This window comes from Squalius cephalus (genome assembly GCF_949319135.1).
Source record: "Squalius cephalus genome assembly, chromosome: 16".
NCBI lineage: Eukaryota > Metazoa > Chordata > Actinopteri > Cypriniformes > Leuciscidae > Squalius > Squalius cephalus.
The window spans coordinates 34,201,873-34,228,705 of NC_137137.1; the positions used below are offsets into that span (position 1 = coordinate 34,201,873).

General features: G+C 36.6%; 1 protein-coding gene across 1 annotated transcript; it reads right to left on the bottom strand.

The window, feature by feature from the left end:
- gabrd (gamma-aminobutyric acid type A receptor subunit delta) lies at nucleotides 1-26,833 on the bottom strand. Its single transcript, XM_079896274.1, has 9 exons — nucleotides 26,596-26,833; nucleotides 24,049-24,164; nucleotides 18,955-19,022; nucleotides 15,434-15,654; nucleotides 12,973-13,055; nucleotides 7,877-8,014; nucleotides 7,553-7,708; nucleotides 6,228-6,436; nucleotides 1-1,521 (listed from the first exon to the last, which is right to left on the bottom strand). Exons 1-9 carry the CDS (start codon nucleotides 26,661-26,663, stop codon nucleotides 1,210-1,212), a joined length of 1,371 nt encoding a protein of 456 aa, XP_079752400.1. The 5' UTR covers nucleotides 26,664-26,833; the 3' UTR covers nucleotides 1-1,209.

Genomic DNA, 26,833 nt, shown 5'->3' on the forward strand with positions numbered 1-26,833 from the left:
AGCGTTTTAGATACATTTTTTTATTGGTTGAAATACTGCAGCAATAACTATTCATGGCTTGAAACAGATGTAAAATTGGCAGGCGTGCTGCAGATGTTTTGCCCTACAGGTCTCTGAGCCAGTCATGTGACTGAAAACTATGAATACTGCACTCTTATTGGAGTTACAAGCAGCAGATCTGTTAGTGTGCTCATTAAAATATTGTAGAATTTTCCAATAAAATATGTGCATTTCTTAATACAATCTCAAGACATTTGGTGGCAAGAACAGTTTTATTTATCAACTTTGTCCCAAAGGACATTAATCATGTCATTTCCCTATGGTACGGTACGGAGGCCTTGGTAAAACCACATAGTAGTGGCATTAATGCATTTACAAAGAAATCAAAATGTCAGGAAACAAAAAAATCTCATGCTCTATAGTTATGTGTTTGTTTTCATGCATAAAAACAGTGTGCTGATTGTCATGACAATGGCGTAAGTTCAGAAGAAACACAGCTTTAGAAGCTGCCTCTGACAAAAGAAAAGGCAAAATAAAGAGAAAAGTTTCGAAAGAGGGATAAATTGCCAGAATAACATCACTACCTTCATCAGCGATACAAACTCTCATGCATAACAACATTACTTGTGGGTTTCCATGAATCAGGTCATATTTTTCAACAACACAAAGTAGTATTTGCTCATATTTAATCCCTTATGCTGGGAGAATGATAAACACAATGCAAGAGAATGCATACTGAATAATTACTGTTCATTTAGGATGCTCAGTTTTATTTGAGCACAACATCAGTCATTTTTAATAGTAATGTCTTCCACTGCAACAACAACAAATAAATAAATAAAAACATTTCAGCCTGGAAAGATTAAAAGATGGAGAAGGTAAGATTGAGTCCTTCAATCAAGTTGTGCTTTAGTTCCTTCGTGCTAGAAGGCTATTCTGGTGCAAATATTATGATAAAGCAAATAATGCAATGAGGAAATGTCATTGTAAAGCATCAAAGAGAGGTATGTATCAGTCTTTTTAAAATGCTTCAAATCTCCCTCTATAGAATTTCATTCAACATAATGCATTTAGCATATTCTAAAAGCTATCGTTATATTGATAAGCATTGATTCAGATGATTCTTATCCAGATATTCTAATAATCTTATAGTTATGTTGATTGGTTAATTGATTTAAATACATGCAGAACTCAAACTTTCGTGAATTATTACATTGTGTATGCCACCCAGTAGATGACATTGACCACAGCGAAGGTGAAAGGGAAGACAGCGCGAGCGTAGATGTCGATGGTGTCGGCGTCGATGGGTTTGCACTTGCAGCATTTCTTCTCTTCCCTGCTTTCCTTCTGAGCCCGACGGGATTGAGATCCACGAACCTCGGTCTCTTCGTGCGGTTCTCCAGGAGGGTCAGTGGTCCGCTGGGTCCTACTTTGCCTGTTCGAGATCAGGAGGCCCTGGTTCATGCCAGCCACAGACAGCGAGAAGAGAACCATGGCCTGCTTTCCATTTTTCACCATGGACTACAAAAGAAGAAGAGGGGAAAAGTCATTATATACGTTCATAAAAAGTCATAGATCGGAATTAAAGGAATAGTTCACTTAAAGGAGTCATAACCTGCAAATTTCACTTTTCCACGAGAATCAATGAATGTTATGATTGCATAATGATTATACACTGGCCGGGAAGCCGATATTTAAAAGTGAAGCGTTTGTTTACCTCAGGGTTTGTAAAATAGCCCACGTGCACGCGCACTAAAAAACGAGATTTTGATTTCAGCCCCGTCTTGACGTCAAGACGGGGCAGGATATACCATATATGGACACCGCAGCAGGAAGCCCGCCCTTCCCCTCTCCCCCTCATATTCAGTTCAGTTGCGAAAGATGCAGAAACCGAGTGCACACGTGAGTTGCTCTGTGGTTGACTGCCAGAAACAACATGCGAATGTGTTTTCTATACCAAAAACGGACCAAACTATCAGGGACCAGTGGATAAAATTTATTTTTAATGACGCTGTCCCAGCAACACTTTCAACTGGCTTATTGTTCGGTGTCTGCGCTAAACATTTTACGCCGGAATCATTCACAAATTTGGGCCAATATCAGGCGAAGTTGGCCACGAAGCTCCGTTTGAAAAAAGGTGCCATTCCAACCATCCGGGACTTGCCTGAAATTGAAACGGTAAGACTGTTTTTATTGCTCTACTGTGTGTAACAAACAGCAGCTAACTACTAATGCGGCTATTGTATGTAACGTTAGCTTCAAGGTAAACACGGGGAATGGACTCTACGTCCACGACAGCCAAAACATCGCATCAGATCTCGCGAGACAATAGTGCCTTCAGAAATAAAGGTTTTAGGAGCTCTGTTTTTATTTTTTTTTCCACTTTTATTTTTTAGAAGGGCATGAAAGACTATAATACAGCAGTAGGTATCCAAATTAAGACTAGGTTATGACTCCTTTAAAAAGTGTAAATTCTGCCATCATTTACTCACCCTCAAGTTGTTTCAAACCTGTATGAACTTCTTTCTTCTGCTGAACACAAAGGAAGATATTTTGAAGAATGATGGTGACCAAAGTTGATGGACCCCATTGACTTCCATAGAATTTTTTTCCTCCTACCATGGAAGTCAATGGGGTTCATGAACTGTCTGGTTACCGACATTCTTCAGAATATCTTCCTTTGTGTTCAGCAGAAGAAAGAAGTTAATACACTAGTTATGTTACGTATGACACTGAAGCTTCGTTGCGTGTATCACACAAGCGACACAATTTCTAGTGAAGTCCCGTATCGGGGTGTGTATTGGTTTACTAGAGTCACGTGATCGATGACAAACGAAGCCTCACTTTCTGTCCAATCACGTGCGCATTTCGCTTTGGGTGTTCGCTAACGAGTCATTGTTGCCTCAGTCTGGTTGATGGGTTTGTGAGGAGACTGTACTTTTAAAGTTAATCAATATATTACATTTAAATAAGCAACATTTATTTTTCACTACTTAGGCTATTATTTTTTGTTGTTGTTGTGTATTTTTGTTTTTGTAAAATCTTTGCACTTTTTGGTGATTTTAGGTCATTTGGTGTTGGTATTTGGGTTTAGGGTGGGATTAGGGGAGAGGGGTGTTGGTGTTTGGTGAAGGGTTTGTATTTAGAGCAATGCAACAGCCAAAAATAATTAAAATAATTAAAAACTTTATCACCTTTCTGTCATTCCTACAGTTACATAAGCACTATCAGTAACAAGTATCATAAGCACATTTAATAACAGATGATCCTATCAGACAATGTCCTTATTCATTGTGTGTGTGTGTGTGTGTGTGTGTGTGTAGAGAGAGAGAGAGCGAGAGAGAGAGAGAGAGAGAGAGAGAGAGAGAGAGAGAGAGAGAGAGTAGGCCTACATTAAATCTTATTGAATCATATAAGCTTATATTATATTTTATTGTCACACTTTAATGGGAAAATGAATTTATTTAATGAACAAATCAAACACAAACATGTAAGACTTTTATTTGTACACATAACATTGAAACTATGGAGTGTGTTGTGGTTGCTTCATCTGCCAGAGCTTCTAACACAGGCTTCTGGCTGCTTTATTTTAAATAAGCACCAGATGGCGCTGTTCTCGACACTCTCGAAGCTTTGAATCTTTTCCCGGTACAGTCAGGGGAAAGCCTCAGTGATTCATGAAGCTTCATTTCCCCATCCCTATCATACAGGTTTGAAACAACTTGAGGGTGAGTAAATGATGACAGAATTTACATTTTTAAGTGAAACTAAACTTGTAAACTTGAATATAGCTTTAGTCAATATTGTGGCCTTTCACCTTGACTTGGAAACTATTAAAATTAGGGCTGTCGATTTAACACGTTAGTTCAATTAATGAGTTGAACAAATAAACTGATTTAACACATTTATGACCCTGTATGAGGTTTTGTCTCATATTTATATCATATGACATAATTAAGCAATATCACACAAGTACCGTTTTTTGGCACGAGTGGAAATGCGATATTGATTTTAAACAACAGGTCAATAAATAAGAAGTTAATATTGTGTTTCTGCTCAATTTTGCCAATTAAAACGTTACCTTTAAGCAGAACTGTTGTGTGTCTCAGAGCAACACAAAGCTTTCTGAATGAATCCTTGTTTTGAGCGAATCAATCGGTTGAACCAATGATTCAATGACTCATTCATAAAGAGAGCCATTTACTTCATTCCTGAATGAATCAGCCGTTTGAACAAATCGAATGAATGACTCAATGAGTCACTCGTTTAGAAATTTACCGTCACCTACTGGCAGTTTTAGTTTCTTATATAGAGTATCATTTCATTAAAAACATTTCATATTTCCATATTAATAAAAACACATTAAAGGGATAGTGCACCCAAAAATGAAAAATATGTTATTTACTCACCCTAATGGGCATTGAAGCCTAAAAGTTAATGTGTAATAAAATGTTAAATCAAACAAAAATATATATCGTTTTTCCTAAAGCTACTTTTTGTAATGTCTATTTGATGCTTTTCTCATTTAACACAATAATGACTTTATCTTTTGGGGTAATTTCCCAGCCAAATTTGATCATGTAATTAATCAGATTAAACATTTTACCAATAGGAGTGGAAAGTTTTGCGGGTTAAAACATGCTTTTTTGAACATTAAATAATAGCGCAAATACCAGTAAATTGACAAGCGCAAACCTTAGTAAATCATGTTGCATGATTCATTAAAATAGTTTTCTCCCTTAAATTTAGCATCTTAAAGGGAAACTCCTACATATACATATGCGATAAGGTCTAGGGCTGCACGATATTGGAAAAAAAATTACATTGCGATATTTTTTTTTCCAACGATATATATCGCGATATTGCGAGCCATCAATCCAGGCTAAAGTCAATTATTACCATTCCATGATATTAATAATTTCACTAATAAGCAAGCTTCATTACAAGTGACAAAAAGGTCACTTAATATTTTATTCCAAAATTAGAACATATTTCTGTAAGAATTCGGTGAACGTTCTACGCAATCCAACGTGGCGGCGCTCTTAACAGATGTTTGTTCATTAGGCTATTCATTTGTTCAAACCAGCAAAAGCAATCATTATGAATATGTAAAATATTTCAATGAAACATTTTAATTGTTTATTAATGAACAAGTGTTTTCTGTGTCGGCTGCAAAGATGAAGTTGACGATAGGCTACTCGCGATCTTCGCAGTAGTGAACGCGCCGGAGAGAAATGCACATTTCGGATTACATAGTTTTATTTTGTTTTGAATGGTTATGTTTAAAAGTAGATATTTCTGTATATAATAGATATATTTCTATATTTTTTTTTTTAGGTGTGTGAGGCGAGTAGGCTACCTTATACGCTGAGTTTCGGTTCATGGATGATAGCTTAAGCTCCAGTCAGGCGCTGGCGCCTCCGTATAGCATAGGCTATCTCTGCTATATTTACTTTTTATTTATTAAATCCAGGAAATTGGATAATGAAACACTGATTAAAATTAATATACAATTAATACAAAACGAAATTCTTTTTAAAGAAAGGCTTTGTGCTTTCTGTTTGAGGTCTCTGTGAAAGTTTTAAAGCAGTCTTTTTGCCGCTTTCAGAGCGGTCGCGTCCGTAATGGAGAATTGCCACGCAACATTGTTTTTTCCTCATAAATGAGAACACGAAAAATAACAGACAAAAGACTTTTTAAAAAAGACAACCATCCACAACTTTATAACACTCCAGGCAAAGTACCTCTTTTTGGTCAACATCCTCCTTTTTGTAGCCGAAATAGTCCCAAATAGCCGACTATATAGCCAAGATATTTTGACTTTCTTTTTGGTAGAAATCATCATTTCGTCACCCCAGCAACAAGCCATACAACAAACTCGTGTTTACTGTGTGCTACCCTGGTGCTACTGTTCTCTTAATACACCATAGGTGCTACTACCCTTCACATCGCATGTTCCGGCGATGTGACTATCGCTCATTCGCACATCGCGATGTCGATGTTAAAACAGAATATCATTCAGCCCTAATAAGGTCAGTCGCAAAAATAACCCTGTCCACATCTTTTCATCGCTACTTTTTCACTTTATGTCTTTGGTAAATCTTGACAGTCTTTTTTTAACGCCAAAAGAAGGTTGTTGGTAAATCTGGCCCTTGGTGTTCTGAGATGGGTCAATCATAGCATACAGTTAGTACAGAGTTTCACACTTTTAATTTATTTGACTGTACCTCTGAGCTCTTATTCGTCTTGACTTTGGCTTTCTCCTTCTTGCTGTAGTCTGCATTATAATGAGCAAAAGCGTATTCGATCAAGGCAGCGAAGACGAAGACGTAGCAGATCCAGAAATACACGTCCAGAGCTTTAATGGCAGAAGCACGGGGCAGTGATGAACGAGCACTGACCATCAGCGTAGTCATGGTGAGCACCGTCGTGATTCCTAAGACACACGGAACACCAATATTCATTTAACTTTGTGTGTGTGATTGTTAAATGTTCTCATTTAACATGACTGATTTTTTAAAAATTACTTTAGTGAAGTTTACATTTTATAAACTGTAATTTTCCCAGCAAACAAAAATGTGTTGTAAGAACGTTTTGCTAACATTCCCATAAAGGTCTGAAAATGTTATTTCGGCATGTTCTCTGAACGTTTACAACGTCCAGTTTTTTAAATGTTTTAAGAATGTTTTTTCTTGGTTATGCGAACGTTAAGGAAAAAATCCATTTTGTCATTCTTCGAACATTTTCGGATCGTTACTTTTGAATGTTCTTTGAACATTCTAAAAACAAGTGGTAACATTTCAAAAATGTTAGATGAACATCCAACTAAAACGATTTAAAAAACTTGTTTAATGTTTTAAGAACATTATTATGGAAGCTTGTTTCAGCCACATAAATAAAACATTTTAAAAGATAATTGCAACTTTTTATCTTTTTATGTTTACATCTCGCAATTTGGACTTTTTTCTCTCGCAATTGTGAGTTTATTTCTCACAATTCTGACTTTAAAACACGCAATTCTGACTTTATATCTCGCAATTCTTTAAAACATACAATTCTGACTTTATAACACGCAATTCTGACTTTATAACATGCAATTCTGACTTTATTTCTCGCAATACTGACTTTATTTCTCACAATCCTGACATCTTTTCTCAGAATTTTGAGATATAAACTCGCAATTGCGAGTTATAAAGTCCAATTCTAAGGAAAATATAAACTCGCAATTCTGACATTTTTTTCTCGCAAGTGCGACTTTATATCATGCAATTCTGAATTTATAACTCGCAATTGCATCTTTTTATCACACAATTCTGACGTAAACTCGCAATTGTGAGAAAAAAAGTCACAATTACCTTTTTTATTTTTTATTCTGTGGAGGAAACAAGCTTCCGTACATTACTAAAGACCCGATATTGTCGCTGAATGAACATTCTATTACATATTGCATTACAGGAAAAACGTCTGTTTAACTTTAAGAGAATCTTTCCAGAATGATAGCTAACGTATTGAGAACGGTCCCTGTTAGCCGAGTTAACACTGAAACACTGACCTAAAGACACTCTTGCCGGCACAGCTGATTGGCTGATCCAGAATGAAACCCATGACATGGCAACCAGCAGGATGGAGGGCATGTAGGACTGGATGATGTAAACTCCTCGGTTTCGTCTTAGTTCAAATCGTAAGCTGAGACGTGGAAATCTCCCCGCTGTTTCAAGAATGACAATACTTTAAAATGTTGCTTTTGAGTTTTGAGTAAACAAAACTGATTAAAACCATTGAAGTGACAACAACTGTTGCCACAGCATTAGCAACCAATGTTTGGTAGAGTTCAGTTAAATCAGATATATCAGATAATGTTGATGAAAAGCCTCACCAGATTTAAAGTTCAACAGCTCCGTGACAAAGCGATAATCAGTGATGGTGAACTGGGACAGCTCCAGTTTGTCCAGTCCATGGATGAGTGTTTGACTCTCTGACCAATGATACACAATGTCTTCTGAAGAGTAGCCGTCTGCAAACCCCAACAACAGGAGAAAAAACACATCTCCGTTTGCACAAACTTGCTGTTCTTATTAGGTTATGTTCATATGAGAACAGGAAAGAAAGGAATATGCAAGAAATCACTAGAAAACAACATTTTAGTTAGTCAAAAGCATGATTATCATGGTTTGTTTGTTTTTGTGCAGGGATAAGCTTTGCAGTTTTGGACACTTGCATGATCATTTAGATCATGTTTCATAAAGTCAAAATGTAATGTAACGTGTGGGACGAGATAAGTAAGGTGGAGATGAGGATCTAAGGGCAGATAAAGGCACACTAGGTAATATTTCGCCACTAGAGGTCGTTTATTCAAAACAAAGGCAGGAAGGCGTAGCTTGATGACGCCTTGATTTCGCTGAATCATGGGAGTTGATGTCTTCGGACTCGGGCAGAAATCATCTTCATGGATGACCGGTAATGTATTAAAGATTTATTAACGTTACGAAAGCCTGGAGTGATTGCTAACGAGAGACCAGCGCAACACGCGGTTCCGACAGCAGTGGAGCTTTTATTATCCCACAGACGCTTCTGCGTCTTCCGGTCATGTGTGTGTGGGGAAACACAGCGCTGTTTTATCATATTAGATACTTCTGAGTGTGATGCAAGTTGTTATAATGCTACTCTGTGCGCTCGCTCGGTGGCGACTATATGAAACACTTGTTGCACACTGCAGTGAGATCGATATTAGACATGGTAAAATATGGTACTCGCGGTAAATCAAGAAAACAAGATTTAAACAAATAGACTAACTGTGTTGAGCTGTATAACAATGATTAGTTTCTGTTGATGAATGTTTCCAAACAGTTGCTCACCTCTCTAATAAAACACATAGTATATTGAAGCGTCTTTGGTGTTTGCATGGTTTCTACAAAATAAAACCTTAAATTGAGGGTAACGCGTATGATGTCATTGATAGGCGATAAAACTGCTTATTTCTCTGGATTTAAACATTCTTAGAAAAATTTGTAATAATGTAAGTACACAAATCAACAAAATATATAACATCATTCTAGCGGTTTTGGGATATTTTGATCCAAAAATCTTACATAGTGTGCCTTTAATTTTTTATAAAAAGAACAAAACAATACCAGTAACCAGAGGTGGGTAGTAACGAAGTACATTTACTTCGTTACATTTACTTGAGTACTTTTTTAGAAAAATTTTACTTTTAAGAGTAGATTTGAATGTGGGTACTTTTTACTTTAACTCGAGTACATTTCTAATGAAAAAACTGTACTTTTACTTCGTTACATTGGGCGACGTTCCTCTCGTTACTTTATTTTAATGCAATATGTGTTGTTAAATGCGTAGTTTATTCCAAGCGCGCTGTATCTTTTTTTCTGGACTTGAGCGATGCTCAATTCACAAATGAATCACTCTTTTGAGTCGATTCTGTTCAAAGACTTCATCAAACAAGTTGGCAGATCTGTCTAAGTCGGTTCACGAATCAGTTTGAATGATTCAGTTCCTGATTCTGTTCAGTTCCCTGCACGCACTGAATCATCTGAAGCGATTTCAATTCACACTGGACTCGGAGTCGTAACAGGAAGATTTAAGCACATCAAGAGCGTTAGATGAAGTGGCAGTGGACCTACAGTACAGTCAAGTGAGAGCAAATCTTCAAATGCATCATATTTTTGCCAGCGATGAAGATCTTTATTAGTTGAACATCTTCGTAAGCTGTGAATGAATGAATCCACAGGAGTCAGGACAATATATTCGATTTCATTTCACTCAGGTAATACATTTTACAACCAAACAGATTATTACGCTACGATACTAGAAAGTATGACATTACCCGTTTTTTGGACATATACATTAATTTACATTAAATAAAGCTACCATTGTTCACAGTTTATGAACACCCGCCATCCCGCGGTATTGTGTGTATTGTTGCGCAGTGGGGTGCGAACTCGACTTGAAAACGAATGCCTTTGCCTGCCGTAGACACAGTTAACCAGTTAAACATGCTTGCAGAAATATACATTTGATTATATTTTGGAGAACAGACAGAAGAAGATCCGTCGATGTACTTTTATTTGTTTTGTTTTGTTGTGTTCAGATGTTCAGTAGCAGTCATGAGCGCGAGCACATGTGAAGAGTTTTAACTCTTCTCTGTCAATTACATGCCTTTGAATGCAACACTCTGCAGATTCACTTTATTTCGACATTGTCTAATAATCCAAATGTAGTTGTATAAGTTACTATTATAGAAACCAGAGGACAGGCAATGATTTTCGAGCTATACAGATGGCAGAAATAATGCTTACGTCTCTCCTGTTTTTGTTGCAAAGATAGCTGATAATAATAGTCATTTAAATAAACAAAATCTAAATAATATCATTTTATATATATGACGACTTCAGAGGCAAAAGCCTCTAAGTACCATCTGAAATTTTCTTCTAAAAGAGCATTTTTATCAAGCTTGTATGTTTATGTTCACACTTAAATGGCAATGAAAAGTAGCCTACCTATTAATTGTCATTAAAGTGAAATTACTGAACTTACTGAATATACGAGCTTGATAAAAATGATTGTTTTAGAAGAAAATTTCAGATGGTACTCAGAGGCTTTTGCATCATGAAGTCTTCATATATATATATATATATATATATATTAGGGCTGTCACGATGTTAGATTTTTCACACCACGGTTATTGTGGCCAAAAGAATTCACGATATCGATATATCGCGATATCTATAGAATGTGTGTGTGTGTGTGTGTGTGGGGGGGGGGGGGTAGTTATCAGTCAAATTAATTTTTACTTTGTTTATATAGTTTTTCTTTTTTACCCAACAAACATAAGGATACTGATAAACACAAGGCACATGCATTTTTACTTCTTGCGTACTCAATCTATGGCAAATTTTTGTGTAGGAAGACAAGCATGTGAAGTTTATCTGGTTTCAAACTGAAGCCAAACACTGTCTGAATGTTTCCTGAAGAACTGAAAAGCTCTTAAACCTGTTGTTGCACTGGCGCCAATAAAGTCATGCAGATAGCAGATTTGAATAAAAAAATCAAGTGAAAATACAAAAATAAGATGAGTAAAGAAAACGGGGTTCTTAATTTTAATAATCACCCTTTATTAAATACATGAACACAGAAACCACCTGTTAACAGTTAATGTCACGTTTCCCATTCCATGACTAGTAAAATAATAGCCGCGTCGCGTCTATGACAACTCGAGGTATCGCACACCGGACACGCACTTTCTCAGTTTATGGCCAGCAATATCATTATGTTTAAGGACATTATGGAATTGAATGTCTGTACTATGTTATGATTATACTATACAATTAAATACAATAGTTGCTGAGTCTGTGATCTGAACACTTTTTTCTGCGCTCTGTGTCGCGGCAGGATTTTGAACAAGGTCCTGAGCCGTTGCTGGGCGCCGCGGACAGACGCCGGTGTGTGTACACTCATACAAAATTGTGTTCGAATTTTAAAGACGTGGCGCTGCGCTTCTCGTCCGGTGTGCGACCACCTTTAAGGTGCTGTTTTCTTTTAAGCCGAAGAACTCTGTTCTTAATACTGGCGAGCTTACTTTTTTCGGGTGTGGACAGAGTGTTTCACTCTAGCGCGGACGAGCGCTGCGTCTAGAAAACGCCAATATCGCCAATACCGGTATATTGTATTGCTCTAAATTAACACGATGTCGATATTTCATGCTTTGAATATCACGATTATCGTCAACACTGGTATATTGCGACACCCCTAATATATATATAGGCCTATATGATCCGAAGTAACTAGTTACTCGCTACTTGAGTAGTTTTTTCATTGGATACTTTTTTACTCTTACTCAAGTAACTATTAAGATTATTACTTTTACTTTTACTTTGAGTAAATATTTCTATAAGTACTTGTACTTTTACTTGAGTACAGTTTTTGGATACTCTACCCACCTCTGCCAGTAACACAGTGAGTATGGCAAAAAGCATGTGCAAACAAGAAACCATTACATACACTAATCAACTACAAGCATAAGAGGTAATGAGAATAACAAGATACACCTGGGACTAATTAGTAATAAAACTACAAGGGAACTACAAAACAGTGAACGGGAAAAGGGAACACAACTTCAACATAAGAGTCCGGGGAACACGGGGAGCATATAACATATATTAGTGTGTATAATATTTTTGTAGTATTTGCTCTATGTATCATTGGTGTTATATTTAAGTTCTTTGGGCTACTGTTGTTGTATTAAATTGTGCTTTATAAATAAAGAAAAAGCAAGAAAGTAGACCAAGGAGCATGTCTCAGTAACCCTGTGGAGAAACGAGTGACGCTATATAGGATTCTCCTAGAAGTGACATGCTCATGGACCAGGCTCGTGCCAGCCCGTATCGTGGCACAGACGCTGGAGTTTTGAGTTTCTTGTACTCATACCTAATGCCATGTCCAAATGCCTGCCAACCCTGCATGACCCACACACAGTAATCGAACATGTCAGACCTGTCAACTTCAGGCTGTATTAAACCGACGGGATTTTATCGTTGCTTTATACCAGGCTTTATGATTTAGGGACTATGTTGAAGTGATGAAAAATCCATTACATTTTCTATATCATTTCTTTTATAGTATTTTTAATGTGTGGCGGGTATTTGAATAGTGAACATACATGTCCTTTTGAAAACTGTCCTTGTTCTCCTTCAATCGTCACTTATTTTATAGTATGTTTGTAAGTTGTATTGGCTGGGACTTTCGGGTTTCAATTATGTTCTGAATGAACTTTTTGTTAGACGAATTGTCACATCTGCTTTCAAAACGTTTATTTACCATAATTATGTAGCTCAATCTCAAAACTATTTAAGCCTTTAGTAATTACTTTTATGACTATAAAGAAATGTATACGTCAGACGATAAACAAACAGTAAATGAAGACGTGAGATGTCAGATGTAAGCTTTCCCCTTACTCACAGCTTTCCAAGTCTAGCATGCATTCCTGTTCATCCATGGGGTATTTGGTGAGGTCCATGTCACACGCAACTGTAGATGTAATTCTGAAAGGAAAAACATCATGATGCACATTTCAAATATGGAGCAGGTGAAAAACACTCAGTGATCGTCTGTTAAGAAGCTTGTAAAATGTATGCAATTGACCGTTCGCAAAGACCCACCCCCTTTAGTTACTGTTGCTATGTCCAACAAGCCACGCCTCTCACACCACACCATGTTCTCACACAGTGAAACACACATCGTGGAGCAGAGAGGACACTGACAATGCGCTGACAGACAGGACAGACCAGGGTACTTTTGATATGAAACAAAATCTCACCTTTCAGATTTGGTCATTTTTTAAAGAAATGTAAACAATAAATACCGTTTTGTGGCTCTTTAATGTGTCTGACAGATCGATCAGTTAAAGCTGCTTGTGAACCGATCATCTCTTCCTTCTAGTTCATTTATAGCATCAAATAAACATGAATGTACATCAGAAGGAATGTTGTTTTAACAGTGGAAAGACGCCAGGACACCGTTTTTCAAGTTCAAATCCTCCAACGTTAATCTACTAACACTCCTGACTGCTTTGTCGGACAAAATTGGCGGATTCGGTGGATGGCGGATTATGATTGGTCAGATCGCCTGTCAATCAAACTCCCTGCGAAGGGTCAGTTAGTTCAGTGGTGGCCTTTATGTAATTATATATTAAGCAGTTAGGTGGATAGGCAGACTTATTTTGAATAAAATAATGAACAGACCACTTTACTGTTGTAATTTCGATTTTTGAATCCTCTTATGGATTCCTTTGTTAGCATTTTAAAATGACTTTAAACCATTCAAACGTGAGATGACTAGCACGCTGTTTTCTGTGCTCTACACCAGCGGTTTTCAATAGGTGAGGCGCGCCTCCCCTGGGGGGCGCCAAAGAGCCACAGGGGAGGCGCGACACGCAAAGAAAAAATAACTGTATGCAGCTCTATTGATATCGGTAATTGTGTGTGCGACGTGAGTATTGGCTTTAAAATGCGTCGTTTCCTTGTCCCAAGTCAACAGAAGTCAGAATTAAGGGAGGATACGGAGCCCGGGAAGTCACCTGTGTGAGTAAAAAAACGATCCGTGGCGAAATAAAATAATAATTTACATTTTATCAGTTGTTATTGAAACTCATCATTGCCTGGAACACACAAAAGATAGCATTTACTGCAGAGGCGTGTGTGGGTTAGGGCAGGCGGACGGGATTTTGGGGAAGGGGGGGCTCAGCTGTCCTTACCTACTCTAAGGGGAGGCTCACATTCACCCAATTTGAAAACCCCTGCTCTACACACATCCAAAGCATTCACAGAAAGGGATTTTAATGTGATTTTAAATCGCACGTGTATCAGTATATTGGATCGGTGCAGTTCTTAAAGTGACAGCAGCCTAATATTCCTGCTATCGTCTCTATAATAACACTAATATTCCTGCTATCGTCTCTATAATAACACTAATATTCCTGCTATCGTCTCTATAATAACACTAATATTCCTGCTGCTGTCTCTATAATAACACTAATATTCCTGCTGCCGTCTCTATAATAACACTAAGGTAACACTTTATTTTACAGTGTCCTTGTTACATATGTTACATGTACTTACATTAGTATTAACAGTTAATTATGCATAATTACATGCAACTAACCCTCAACCAAACCCTAATCCTACCCTAACTCTATAGTAAGTACATGCACTTAATTAATATTACTCAGTACTTAAATATATAATTACACTGTAACAATGACACCGTAAAATAAAGTGTAACCAAACACTAATCTAACAACAAAAGACAAAGAGAAAATTCACTCGTTCTTGACTGAATAACTTTTGTAACTATATTTGTAATGTATATTTTATTTATAAAGTATCTATATTTTACATTTGATTATAGATTCTGTACCTGAATATCTGAAAATTTATATTTATTAATATTTATGTTCAGTTGCATCTATTTGTTGCTTTTTATTTGTTCTTTTTTAATTACTGAGTGTTTACTTGTCTTTAATAATACTTTACATTTATATTAGTCAGGCTAGTTGTTTTTCTATGGTGTTTTTAAACCACAGGCAAACGTTCCTTGTTTAAGTGTTCTTTAGCCTGTTGATTTTTGTTCATGATATTCAGATACAATTAAATGTTTTGCAATAAGACTAAATCTGAATGATATCCAAGTTTTTTTTTTTTTACCTTATTGGAATCAAAATTAGGAATCGATAAGAATCGGAATCATTAAAATTCAAACGATACCCAACCCTTGTTGTAAAAATAAACATTAGAGTAATTTGATTTCTTCCCCTTTGCTGTAATCTGTCAACATTCTAGCTTTACTGTTTCACCTAAAGTCCTTTTACATAATTGCCAATACAAAAGCACGGATTCATTTGGAAGAGGTTTAAAACACGTACCGACTGCTGTAGAGAATGACTCCATCAGGCTGCAGGCGAATGAGTTTGTTCTCCACAGTGACGTCATGAAACCAGGCTGATTTGGCGTTCACGATGAACGTGTCTGGTACCCAGAGTTTGTCTACGAAGCGGCTGTCCAGGCCCAGAGTTTTGTTTGTGTGGTTGTAGGACAAGCGGTCATCTTTCCAACTCTGCCGCAGAAATATTGTCATGGTGTATTCCTGTAGACACAAATGCACACAAACAAAACATCCACGGTTTTATGATGTTGAGAGTTATCTGGGACTTGTTGTTGTGTATTGTCCTTATTTAAAGACAGGTTTAGTTTAAATCACTATTTACAGTGATTTTAACATGAGTATGGTGTGTTCTTGTTCTTAATAAAACCACCTTAAAAGTGGTAAAATCAATATTTAATATATATGATAATTATAATAATTATTATTATAGCAAATATCAGGGCCAAGCAAACCAACTGCAGAAATAACCAATTAAAGAAATCTGGAGATGATTTGGGGCAAAATGGTTGAAAAATCCATAACTTTTGATGGCATGGTCTGAAGATGGATTAACTAATCAACTTGATTTCCATATCTTTTTAACAGCATGATTTTAAGTTTGTGTTTTGTTTCATAGACTTTTAATTTGGGACAGGTTCACATTTAAATCACGGGTGAACACATTTCTGTTTCAGTGATCACAGTGACTTGTGTGTCAGGGGTAACTGTACTTGTCAGCTAGAAATAATGGGTAACTCTTTACTTTAGGGTACAATTCTCACTATTAACTAGTTGCTTATTAGCATGCATATTACTATGATATTGGATGTTTATTAGTACTTATAAAGCACATATTAATGCCTTACTCTGCATAACCATATTCTACATCCTTTAATTATAAACTTAAAGACCCCCTGTAGTGAATATTTGTATCCGTTAAAACTCATCTTTGATCACCAAAATTACATATTTAAATGTTTTTTTCTTGAAAAAAACTTCTTCATGCCTGAAAATATCTTGAATGTAACTCGACACCCTTGCCTCATTTAGTATACGCGGTTCTATGAATATGCAAATGAGCCCCGTCTCCATTCACTCACTCAGCTCAGAGATCCACTGGTTGACGATCACACGTTGATCTGATTGGTTACAAGGTAGTTTGTGACGTCAGAAACACCAGCGATTTCAAAGCGTGTTTTTGAGACTGTCTTTGGTTCACTGCAGTTATAAGGGGGGGGGGGGGGGGAACACTCAGTTTCAGTCAATCTCATGTTAATCTTGAGTACCTATAGAGTAGTATTGCATCCTTCATATCTCCAAAAAGTCTTAAGTTTTATTATATTTATAAAAGAAAAATAGGCTGTACCGAGTCTTTCCGGAAAAAAACGAGCGGCTGGAGGCGGGCCGTGTGGGCGGAGCGCCGATAGCTAACAACACACAGACATTTGAAGCAGTTTTACTCACCGCCTGCGGTTCCAACGCACGACCGTGAACCTTTATCGTTGGGACTGCTCCATCCTTAAGCATTAGACGATCTGCAAATCCGGCGTCGAACTGGGCCTTGTTTATAAAACCTATGCAGCGCTGCCAATGATTTCCTGTTGAAGCGCGTTGATATGCGCGGTCTCGCTCTCCTCTGGTCGACGTGTGCGCGGGCGCGCTTTTCCGAGAGAAATGCTCATATAAGGAGTTCCACTCTCGTCTACGTCATTAGACACACGATCGAAAAAAAACAGCCGAAACTTGTACCAACCCGGAAGTAAGATTTTCGGCACAGAAATTCTCCGTTATTCGTCCAAAATATTTTTTTTTAAACTTTGGCCATGTTTAGCATGAGAATCCATCTCTTTAACACTGTAAACAACTCTGAATACATGAAACACCATTGTACCCCCCCTTTAAGGAGAAAATACTCAGCACTGGTGTCGACTTATGAATTTACACATGGTTTGTCTTAAAGCAGATTAAAAACACCACATAGCAGTCCCTCCAGGATTTCACGATTTTTTTTGTGTGATTTTTGCGATCAAAATGACTGATTTTGTGGTGGTAATTTTCAGAAATTTGCGAAAAAATTTGCGATTTTTATATTTTATAATTAGGACATCACATTTACCATAAAAGTATTATGTCAGATGCACAATAGTCATACATGACATAAATCACAAACAAAATGCATAAAGCTTGTTTATTTTGGTCTAATCAAATTCTCATCAAATTAACTTTTAAAACAACCTATGGGCACAACCAGGAACATCCAAGAAATGATTTAAATAATCAAGTAAACACTCAGTAATGAAATAAGAACACAGGAACAAATAACAAAAAGAAACAAAACAGGACAAATAAATACAAGGATACAGTTACAAACAGTGGATAATTTAGTTTTTTTTTTTTTAATTGTGCTGTAGCTATTGTTGTTGCTTGATTAACATTAACAACACTGACAACAGCAGGTAAATTAGGTTACTGTCACTTTAAGACCTACTGCAGTAATGACAAACGTCCCAATCAGTTATTACAGATAGTTTTACGTAAATACTCGCCAAGATGAATATTTTTAAGTAATTGTTGCTATGTGTATTTGTTCAAGCGCTATAAAGAGAATTTACGCTGACAGGCGGTGACACGCAGTCAGACACACACACACACACGCACACACACACACACACACACACACACACTGCAGTCAGGCAGTCAGTCACTCGGTCAACACAAAACAATTTACCCCCACTCTCGTGCATGCTCTCGTGCAATATATCAGGATATTGCTTAGCCCGCTCCTTGGCGCTTATGTGAGAGGGCAGGTGAGAAATTTTCTTTCGCCATGTTTCTGACAGACCGCTCACAGACATAACGTTGCGTGCGCAACATCTGTATCCACGTAAAATGCATTGAAACTTTAATTAAACTAGAGATTTTTCAATTGGGTGATTATAATTTAATGTTTTGTGAGGTCTTTTTCATTTTTGTGATTATTTTGCGGTTAAATTAGGAATTATGCAGGATCGCAAAAAAATGCGACAATTTGTTGATTTTGCGTTGTATTCAGCGATCGCGGAATCGCGAAAAACTGGAGGGACTGACATAGACACATAAACAACATTAAAAGCTGGATTTTCACCACAGGGGGACTTTAACAACTACCTTATTAACTATTAATAAGCAGTAATTAGGAGTTTATTGAGGCAAAAGTCATAGTTAATAGTTAGTTAATAGTGAGAATAGGACCCTAAACTAAAGTGTGACCAAATAATGCACTTAATAAGAGGTGATCAAATTTAGAATAATATAATGCACTCGACTCAATCCTACTGTTTATTTTATTTATTATTCTGGAACTGAATCCACTCTATTTGGAAAAGTTAGGAAAAGTCAGAAAAAAATATATTCAAAGGATACTTTTAGCAAATGCAAAACTGCAGATTAGTTACATTAATGGCAAATATATATATATTTTTTTCCAATACAATAATCATACAAATCCAATACATGTGAAATAGTGTGATTTTCAAACATTACCATGTTGGCTTCTGAGATATGGTCAATACTGGCTACTTCAATAGCCATGGCGACATTCACTGGAGGTCCTGTGAAGAGAAGAGTGAGAAAATAAAATAAATGATCAATCTATCTATCTAAATCAGTGATTCTCACACTTTTTGGTCACGGCCCTTTAAAAAAAATAATTCAAATTTAAAAAAAAAATCCATCCCTCCCCTTCACCGTGTCTGACGCGAGCGATATGTGTATGACACAGCTAAATACAATAGAGCCCAGTTATAATCAGTGATTCTGCTCATGCAGTGCGATGCAACACATTAAATCCCGACAGTAAACCGATTCCCCGATTATGTTGTGAAGAGTCTGTCTGCTTTATACACTACTATAAAGCACAGCCTTACAAGTTACAAGCCAGACAGCTTTTGTTTTAACTTAAAAAAGTAAGTGTTTGTGCAGCCTTAAAATTTTACGTTTAGTCAACTCAAAAATCCAAGTTGTCACTTAGTACAACTTCACATTTCAGGTTGACTAAACTTAATATATTAAGGCAGCACAAACTTACTTTTTTAAGTTAAAACAATTTTTTTATTATTTTCACAGTGTATACAATACATCATACATACAATCAAATACAAACCTATTGTAAGGTAAATATAGTTACAAAGCCTACCCCAACCCTAATCCTAACCATTCCCCTTCAATAAAATTACAAATTACTGTATACATTTTAAAAAATTAAAGTTTACAAAAGGGCATTTTCACAACAATGCAATAAAATTATTTTTGGTTCCCCAAAGCATCTTTCAGAGCACACATTTTTATCTTCATAATCATTAACATTTTCGTAATCCAAATAACTTTTTTCCACTATAGAGAACATTTTTCATGGATGCTAAAAGTTCTTCATGGAAGATGCCAATAAAGAACCCTTATTTTTACACTTTTTGGATTCAAATTAGACCAATCTATACCTTTTTATATAACTGACTTTAATGACCAGTCTTGAAGACTATAGACTAACTTATAAGTCTAAGCAGTTTATGCAAACGGCCACAGATGAGTTCAGCCATGTATGCTCTATTGCTCCGGTTCTCGAATACAGTCTCTCCCAAAGATCTGGATCAGGTGTGTGAAGAGCGTTGGGTCACAGCTGAGAACCACTGATCTATTTAATGCCACCAGTACGCTTTCTCACTAAAAATAGACTGTAGGAAGTAGGGCGCTGTTTTGGCAGGAACGCTTAGTGTGAGGTTTCGTTCTGCAGAGAAAAAAAGGCTTAAAGTCCCCCTGTAGTCAATCATTTTATCCCTTAAAACTCATCTTTGATCACCAAAATGACAAATTTAAACGTGGGGTGATCAGGGGTGCGTTTCCCTATAGCAGTGAAATGGCACACCTGATTCAATTAATGAGTAGTTATTAGAGTAGGAAGAGTAGGAATTAATCAATTAGTCAACTACTCATTAAGCCTTTAATTAATTGAATCAGGTGTGCCTTTTCAGGGTTAAAACAGAAACATGGCCTGTCAGGGGGTCCCTGCAGGAGAGGTTGAGAACCACTGACCTAAAGCATCATTAACTGACTATGTTCGCAAGTTCATTCGTTATCATCATAGTTCAACAAGTCGGTGTTTCCCGAAACTATTGTTCCAATGAACATTCGCAAACAACATCTCAAAGTGTGTGTTTGGAACGACAGCATTGACCTGTGTTTAGAAGCAGAGTTTCTTGTTTGCATGACATGTGAACTCAATAAATCCTTATCTTGAGCCAAATAAGCAAACTGACATTCAGTACAACCTGTGTCTTTTATTTAGAATATATATGTCATTTACGTTCTTTAGTTTGTCAAGAGATTTAAAGCACCGTTTTTGAAGAGTGCGCATGTAAGAATTATCCCATGATTGAATCTGGAAATAGGGGTGTGCCGGTTTCAGAATTGGTGATGACGGTTATGACGTGAGTCAAATGTGACGGTTCGTAACATAACCGTTGTGGGGGGGGGGGGGACGTTCGTCTTTTAGGCTATAGGACAACTTAGTTTGAATAAACGAGCAGACACTGATTAGCTATTTGATCGCCTAAATGAAAAAAAATCTAATTAATATTTGTGTAGTGTTCAATGTTGTTATCGATAGAGATACGCGGATGGGGTAGGCCTATTATTTCGTCCGCAACCGCATCACAAAACTCATCATCCGCACCTACGTTTTTTGACCAAATTTCTAAGCCGCACCCGCCCGCCATCCGCTGATTGTTTTGCGGTCTATGGACGATGCAATGCTCTGCTAATGCGAGCCTTAAGAAAGCCCTTGTCTGTTCTAGAAAGGATGCAGCAAAGATATTTAATGCTAATGTATGAGGCATAGGCCTACGCTGAGTTTCATTCATTTACCATGAGATGCGCTCTAGTTCACACAATGCAATGCAAGTGAACGCGGCGCATCGGAGCCTCCATGTCACGGTTATTATATTGTCATTTGCTTTTTATTTATTAAATACATGCAATTGGTTGATGAAACATTTATTAAAATTAAGATACAATTTGTACAAAACGAAATTCGCTTTAAAGAAAGGCTTTCTAAAGAAAAACTTAATGAAGTGGTAAAAATCATGTCTGACGATTTACAAAACAAAACTTGTGTTGGTACTTGGCAAAGAATCAAATACAGTTGGAAGCGACGTAGACCATTAATGACACAGACTGTTAACAATTGTTTTTAATTAGTGTTTAAACATTCTCTATGATAAAAAATGTTTGTAAAAAATATTTTAATAATATTTGGTTTTGGTGGTTATAGAGATCTAATGACGGTGTTCGACTATAACCGTTGGTCTCACGGTTATATACTAACCGTCACACCCCTATCTGGAAATAAAGCAAAATAACTGAAACATGACTGTAATTTATAACAAAACATCTATAGCGTTAATTCGATCTCAAACAGATTAATTAAAATAAGTTATTACTCCCCGACCTGCGTGACATCATTAGCCTTACTAACGTGGTTGAACGACCAATTTGTGACAATACGGTTTCGGGAAACAGTCGTGACTAGCTAGATGATTTCTTCAAACGATGCATCGTACAATGATGGTTAAAGCGTAACTCTCACCAAAATGCAACCTAGGGTCTTTTTGTTAATCTACCCGAGGCAAACTTTCGTTTAAAAGCATAATTAGAATGGAAACGCCACTTTTAAAGCTGTAGTCTACGATGTTGAAAATCGGTCGAGAAAGCCTGAGACAGTTGTGAAGTTTTAAAAAACTCATCCCGCCCCTCCACACACACCCCCCTCCCTTCTGTGCTACCTGATCCCTCCCACCGGGAAACGACCTAAACAACGTCACTCAGTCAAGCTGTGATCACCGGTAGTAAACATTGGCGCATCTTGTTCAAATTCCGATCGGCTCGAACAGAAACTGAATATATACTGAAATATATTCAAGCACTTCAAGAAATATAATCACTTTGACCCGTGATAGGCGATGCTAAACGGCTAACATTCCAATGCCGACCGGCAGCATAAGCATGTTGTCAGACTGATAAAAAGCTATTATGTAACACCTCACACCATAAAAGTAAAAAATAAATACTTACCTGCTCAACAAAAAGTCAGCCGTGTCAGCGTCGTTTTTTTTGGTTTGTTTTTTCTCCATTGCTGAGCTGATGCTACTTTGCTAGCTACCATAGACTGTCAGCTGCTTGCCCGCGAAATTTCATGACGCAGGAGGGGGGCGGGGTGGGGTGCGGTGGGGTGGAGACGCGAGCGTCAAGAGGAGCGGGGGATTGGATGAGAGCAGTTGACCAATGTAAGCTGTCCGGCCGGACAGCTTACATTGGTCAACTTCTCTGCAGCTGTACACCCAATAGAGTGAATGGATTTTTTTCATTCTTTTTTCTCTTCATATTGTTAGGACTGTACTGTAGAACCATAACCAGCATCTAAACGAGGTTATTAATAATGAACAATGTTTGAAATCGTAGACCATAGCTTTAAGTTTGACCGTATTTTCGTTTTCGGTCTAACTGCCTGTTGAATGGGAGTGCTTGAGTCACGACTATGATAGCATCAAAATGGCTATTTTTAAAACACTAATGCGGCTCGACACAACATGAAACTGTGCTGGAAGTGTCACCAGGGGCTCTACACATTAACTCCAGCATTGAGGACATTGTTTGTGTTCACAGAGTTTAGTAAAAAGAAAGGTTTTGAACAACTCACTGTTGCTGTTGTTGTTTCCGTCCGCCGGCATTTTGACAGTCAAAAATAGTAGATCTCCGAATGCGAATGAACTGACTCTGAATTTTAATATTGTTTTCATATGAGGATCCTTTTTCAAATACAAGGTCAATTTTGATTTTCATTAACGACAAAACAACAAATTATCTGTGAATTTATATGGAACTAAGCTTTAGGAGCTTTCTATCTTTACTCTCCTCCCTGTTACGCTGCATTCGGAGATCTACTATTTTTGACTGTCAAAATGCCGGCGGACGGAAACAACAACAACTACAGTGAGTTGTTCAAAACCTTTCTCTTTAGTAAACTCTGTGTACACAAACAATGTTCTCAATGCTGGAGTTCATGTGTAGAGCCCCTGGTGACACTTCCAGCACAGTTTCATGTTGTGTCGAGCCGCATTAGTGTTTTAAAAATAGCCATTTTTGATGCTATCATAGTCGTGCCCCAAGCACTCCCATTCACAAGGCATTTTGACCGAAAACGAAAATACGGTCAAACTTAAAAGTGGCATTTCCATTCTAATTATGCTTTTAAACGAAAGTTTGCCTCGGGTAGATTAACAAAAAGACCCTAGGTTGCATTTTGGCGAGAGTTACGAGGTTACAAGGTAGTTCGTGACGTCAGAAACACCAGCGATTTCAAAGTCTTTGGTTCACTGCAGTTTTAAGGAGAAAATACTCAGCAATGCTGTCGACTTATGAATTTACACATGGTTTGTCTTAAAGCAGATTAAAAACACCACATAGACACATAAACAACATTAAAAGCTGGATTTACACCATAGGTGGACTTTAATGTTGATGCTAAGAATGGGTTGAGCTAGTGTAGAGCAATCCAACATGATGATCTGCAGACATCAAACTCACCTCCAATCCCTGGGCGAAAGTTTCGAGCGTAACCCTTCATTAAATCATCCAGATTAGGCAACCAGGATATTTCAATGTCTGTGCCGACATATTCACCAATATCACTCAGCATGGCCCTACGGGGACAAAACAAACAAATGTTCCTCACTTGCCCTTGAAAACATTGTGTACATTTTTTATTTTTCAGGATTCTTTGATGAACAGTAAGTTCAAAAGAACAGCATTTATCTGAAATAGAAAGCTTTTGCAACTTTACAAATGTCTTTACTGTCACTTTTGACCAGTTGAATGCATCCTTGCTGAATAAAAGTATTAATTTCTATAATTCTATAATTCTCAATGAAAAAAAAGGATATTATATAATTAAACAAAGAACATCATAATGTAGTTTGCCCAACATATGTAAAGAATGCATTACTCTAAATATATAGATAGCTAAGCTACAAACTACTCAATATTGAAGATTTAATACCAGTCAAAAATATAGGGGGAAAAAAACAGTAAAATTGTGAAATATTATTACAATTTAAAATAATGTTTTCTATATTCACATATACTATTACATATAGTAAAGTGTAATTTATTCCAGTGATCAAAGCTGAATTTTCAGCATCATTACTCCAGTCTTCAGTGTCACATGATCCTTCAGAAATCACTCTAATATGATGATTTGATGATCAAGAAACATTTCTCATTATTATCAGTGTTGAAATCAGTTGTGCTGCTTCATATTTTTTTATAACCTGTGATACTTTTTCAGGATTCTTTGATGAATAAAAAGTTTTAAAAAGAACAGCAATTATTTAAAATAAAAACATAAAATTTTGTAACAATATACACTACCGTTCAAAAGTTTGGGGTCAGTCTTTTTTTATCTTTCATAATATATAATATTCATATATACATATAGAAAGTATTCATAATACTTTTATTCAGCAAGGATGTGTTAAATTGATCAAAAGTGATAAGAAAGATTTATATTGTCAGAAAAAGTAGCAAAAAATACAGCATGTTATACTCCAAGCTGCATGGAAAAGGTATTTTTATTTTTTATTGTGCAAAACATGAACATATACTGTAAATGGTTAAAATATCCTAAAATAGCTATTACAAATTATATTTTTATTAGTGTGTAAGTCTTATTGTGTGTTTTTATTATTATTTCTTGGATGAAACAGCAATGTATATGTAAGAGATAATAATAATTGCCAGCACTGACAACATAAAGCTGTCATTGCAGCAATATTTGCACTTATTAGCAGCATATTCATTTGGTTAACCATTAACTTCAAAAAAAAGATGTAAAAATAAATGTGAAACCCTGTGAAGTGAAACAAAGAGGCTCTCTAAGTCTTTAGTTATACATAGAAAAGCATAAACGTAATTTATCCCCATTATTTAATAAACATTTTATGTTAAATTTTTTGTGTATTTTATGGGTTTTTTTTTTTTGAGTCACGGCATATATAAAATGCCTTTTGTGTCTCTCTGCAAATGAAATTAAAAGGGGAAAAAAGTGTATTGCCATTTTTACATTTTAAGTGTAAAGCTTCATGCAAATCCCACGGACACAACAGACTCCATCAGGGTGAACATCAATGTTTTGATGACAGCATATTGTGATTTTATATTAAAAATACAAATATATAGGCTAACGTGAAAAAACAAAAAAACAAAAACAATCTGTCTTATATAGCCTACATACACGAATTAAAAACTTAAACATAATCTTAAAAAATAGCCTAACACGTTGGGATGGTCCTAATAACATTATGTCAGTGTGTTATTTTTTCATTTAAGATGTGAACTACAGTCATGTATTGTGACTACACACATGTTTCCACGTGAAATGAACATTATAATAACATTATGTCAGTGAAATGAACTGTGAACTGCACAACAACCAAAAGCTGAGACGGTGTATGTGCATACAAATAAATGCATGCACATTTTAATCTGTGAGAAAAAGAGCAATGTTTATGATAGCATATTATTTATATCTAACTATACATAACCACGACGATCTATTATAATTAATATATCTATTATTTAAAGCAAAAGACGCGCACGTGAAAAAATGCCCAATTTCCAAGCAACAACGAGAATATTGAGGTATATTTAAGTACTGTATTGTGAATATATAATGATAAGCAAGCGCTCTACAGATACCTATAGCCTATTACTCCATATTTTTATGATAACCTATCCACGAGAATGATGACTTTCAGCTTAAATTGTTTTACATGTTTAACATTAAGCTTGTCATTTAACAATATTTGTTCATTTCTGTTTCATGTTGGAGGCGTAGGCTATACATAAGATGCAGCTTAAAGCCTCACTGGAAATATCAACTTAATCCATTACTGTAAAGATGGATGTTCACAGATTAGATGCGTTTATTCACTGTAAAGCCATTTGATAAAGATGAGCAATATTTTGAGAATCAATCAAACTGCGCTCTGTACTCAGATATGTATATGTATGAATATGTGTGCATCCGCATCATCCTCATCTTCATCCTGAGGTGAATGACACGCGTATCCTCACCTGCTCATTCTGTTCTCACCGATGAGCACAAGCCAGAAGATCGTCACGGAGAAACTCAGCGCATCCATTCTGCGCAAACACGGTTCGGACTGATTCAAATATCCCGGTTTTCACAGCCTCTGTGAGGAATCGCAGGAAAATTGCTAAAATGATCCATATTTTAGCCTGTGCCTTTTCCCGACTGCGGAGAAACCATCGCGAGGTCCGTTAAACCGTTTCTCGAATGAATCGTTCTTAT

Coding starts and splice junctions, on each gene's coding strand:
- gabrd (XM_079896274.1), bottom strand. CDS start 26,663: ATGGATGCGCTGAGTTTCTCCGTGACGATCTTCTGGCTTGTGCTCATC. Junction 19,023..24,048: donor CTTTCGCCCAGGGATTGGAG/GTGAGTTTGATG, acceptor TTCTCTTCACAG/GACCTCCAGTGAATGTCGCC. Junction 13,056..15,433: donor GTCATTCTCTACAGCAGTCG/GTACGTGTTTTA, acceptor TTTTCCTTTCAG/AATTACATCTACAGTTGCGT.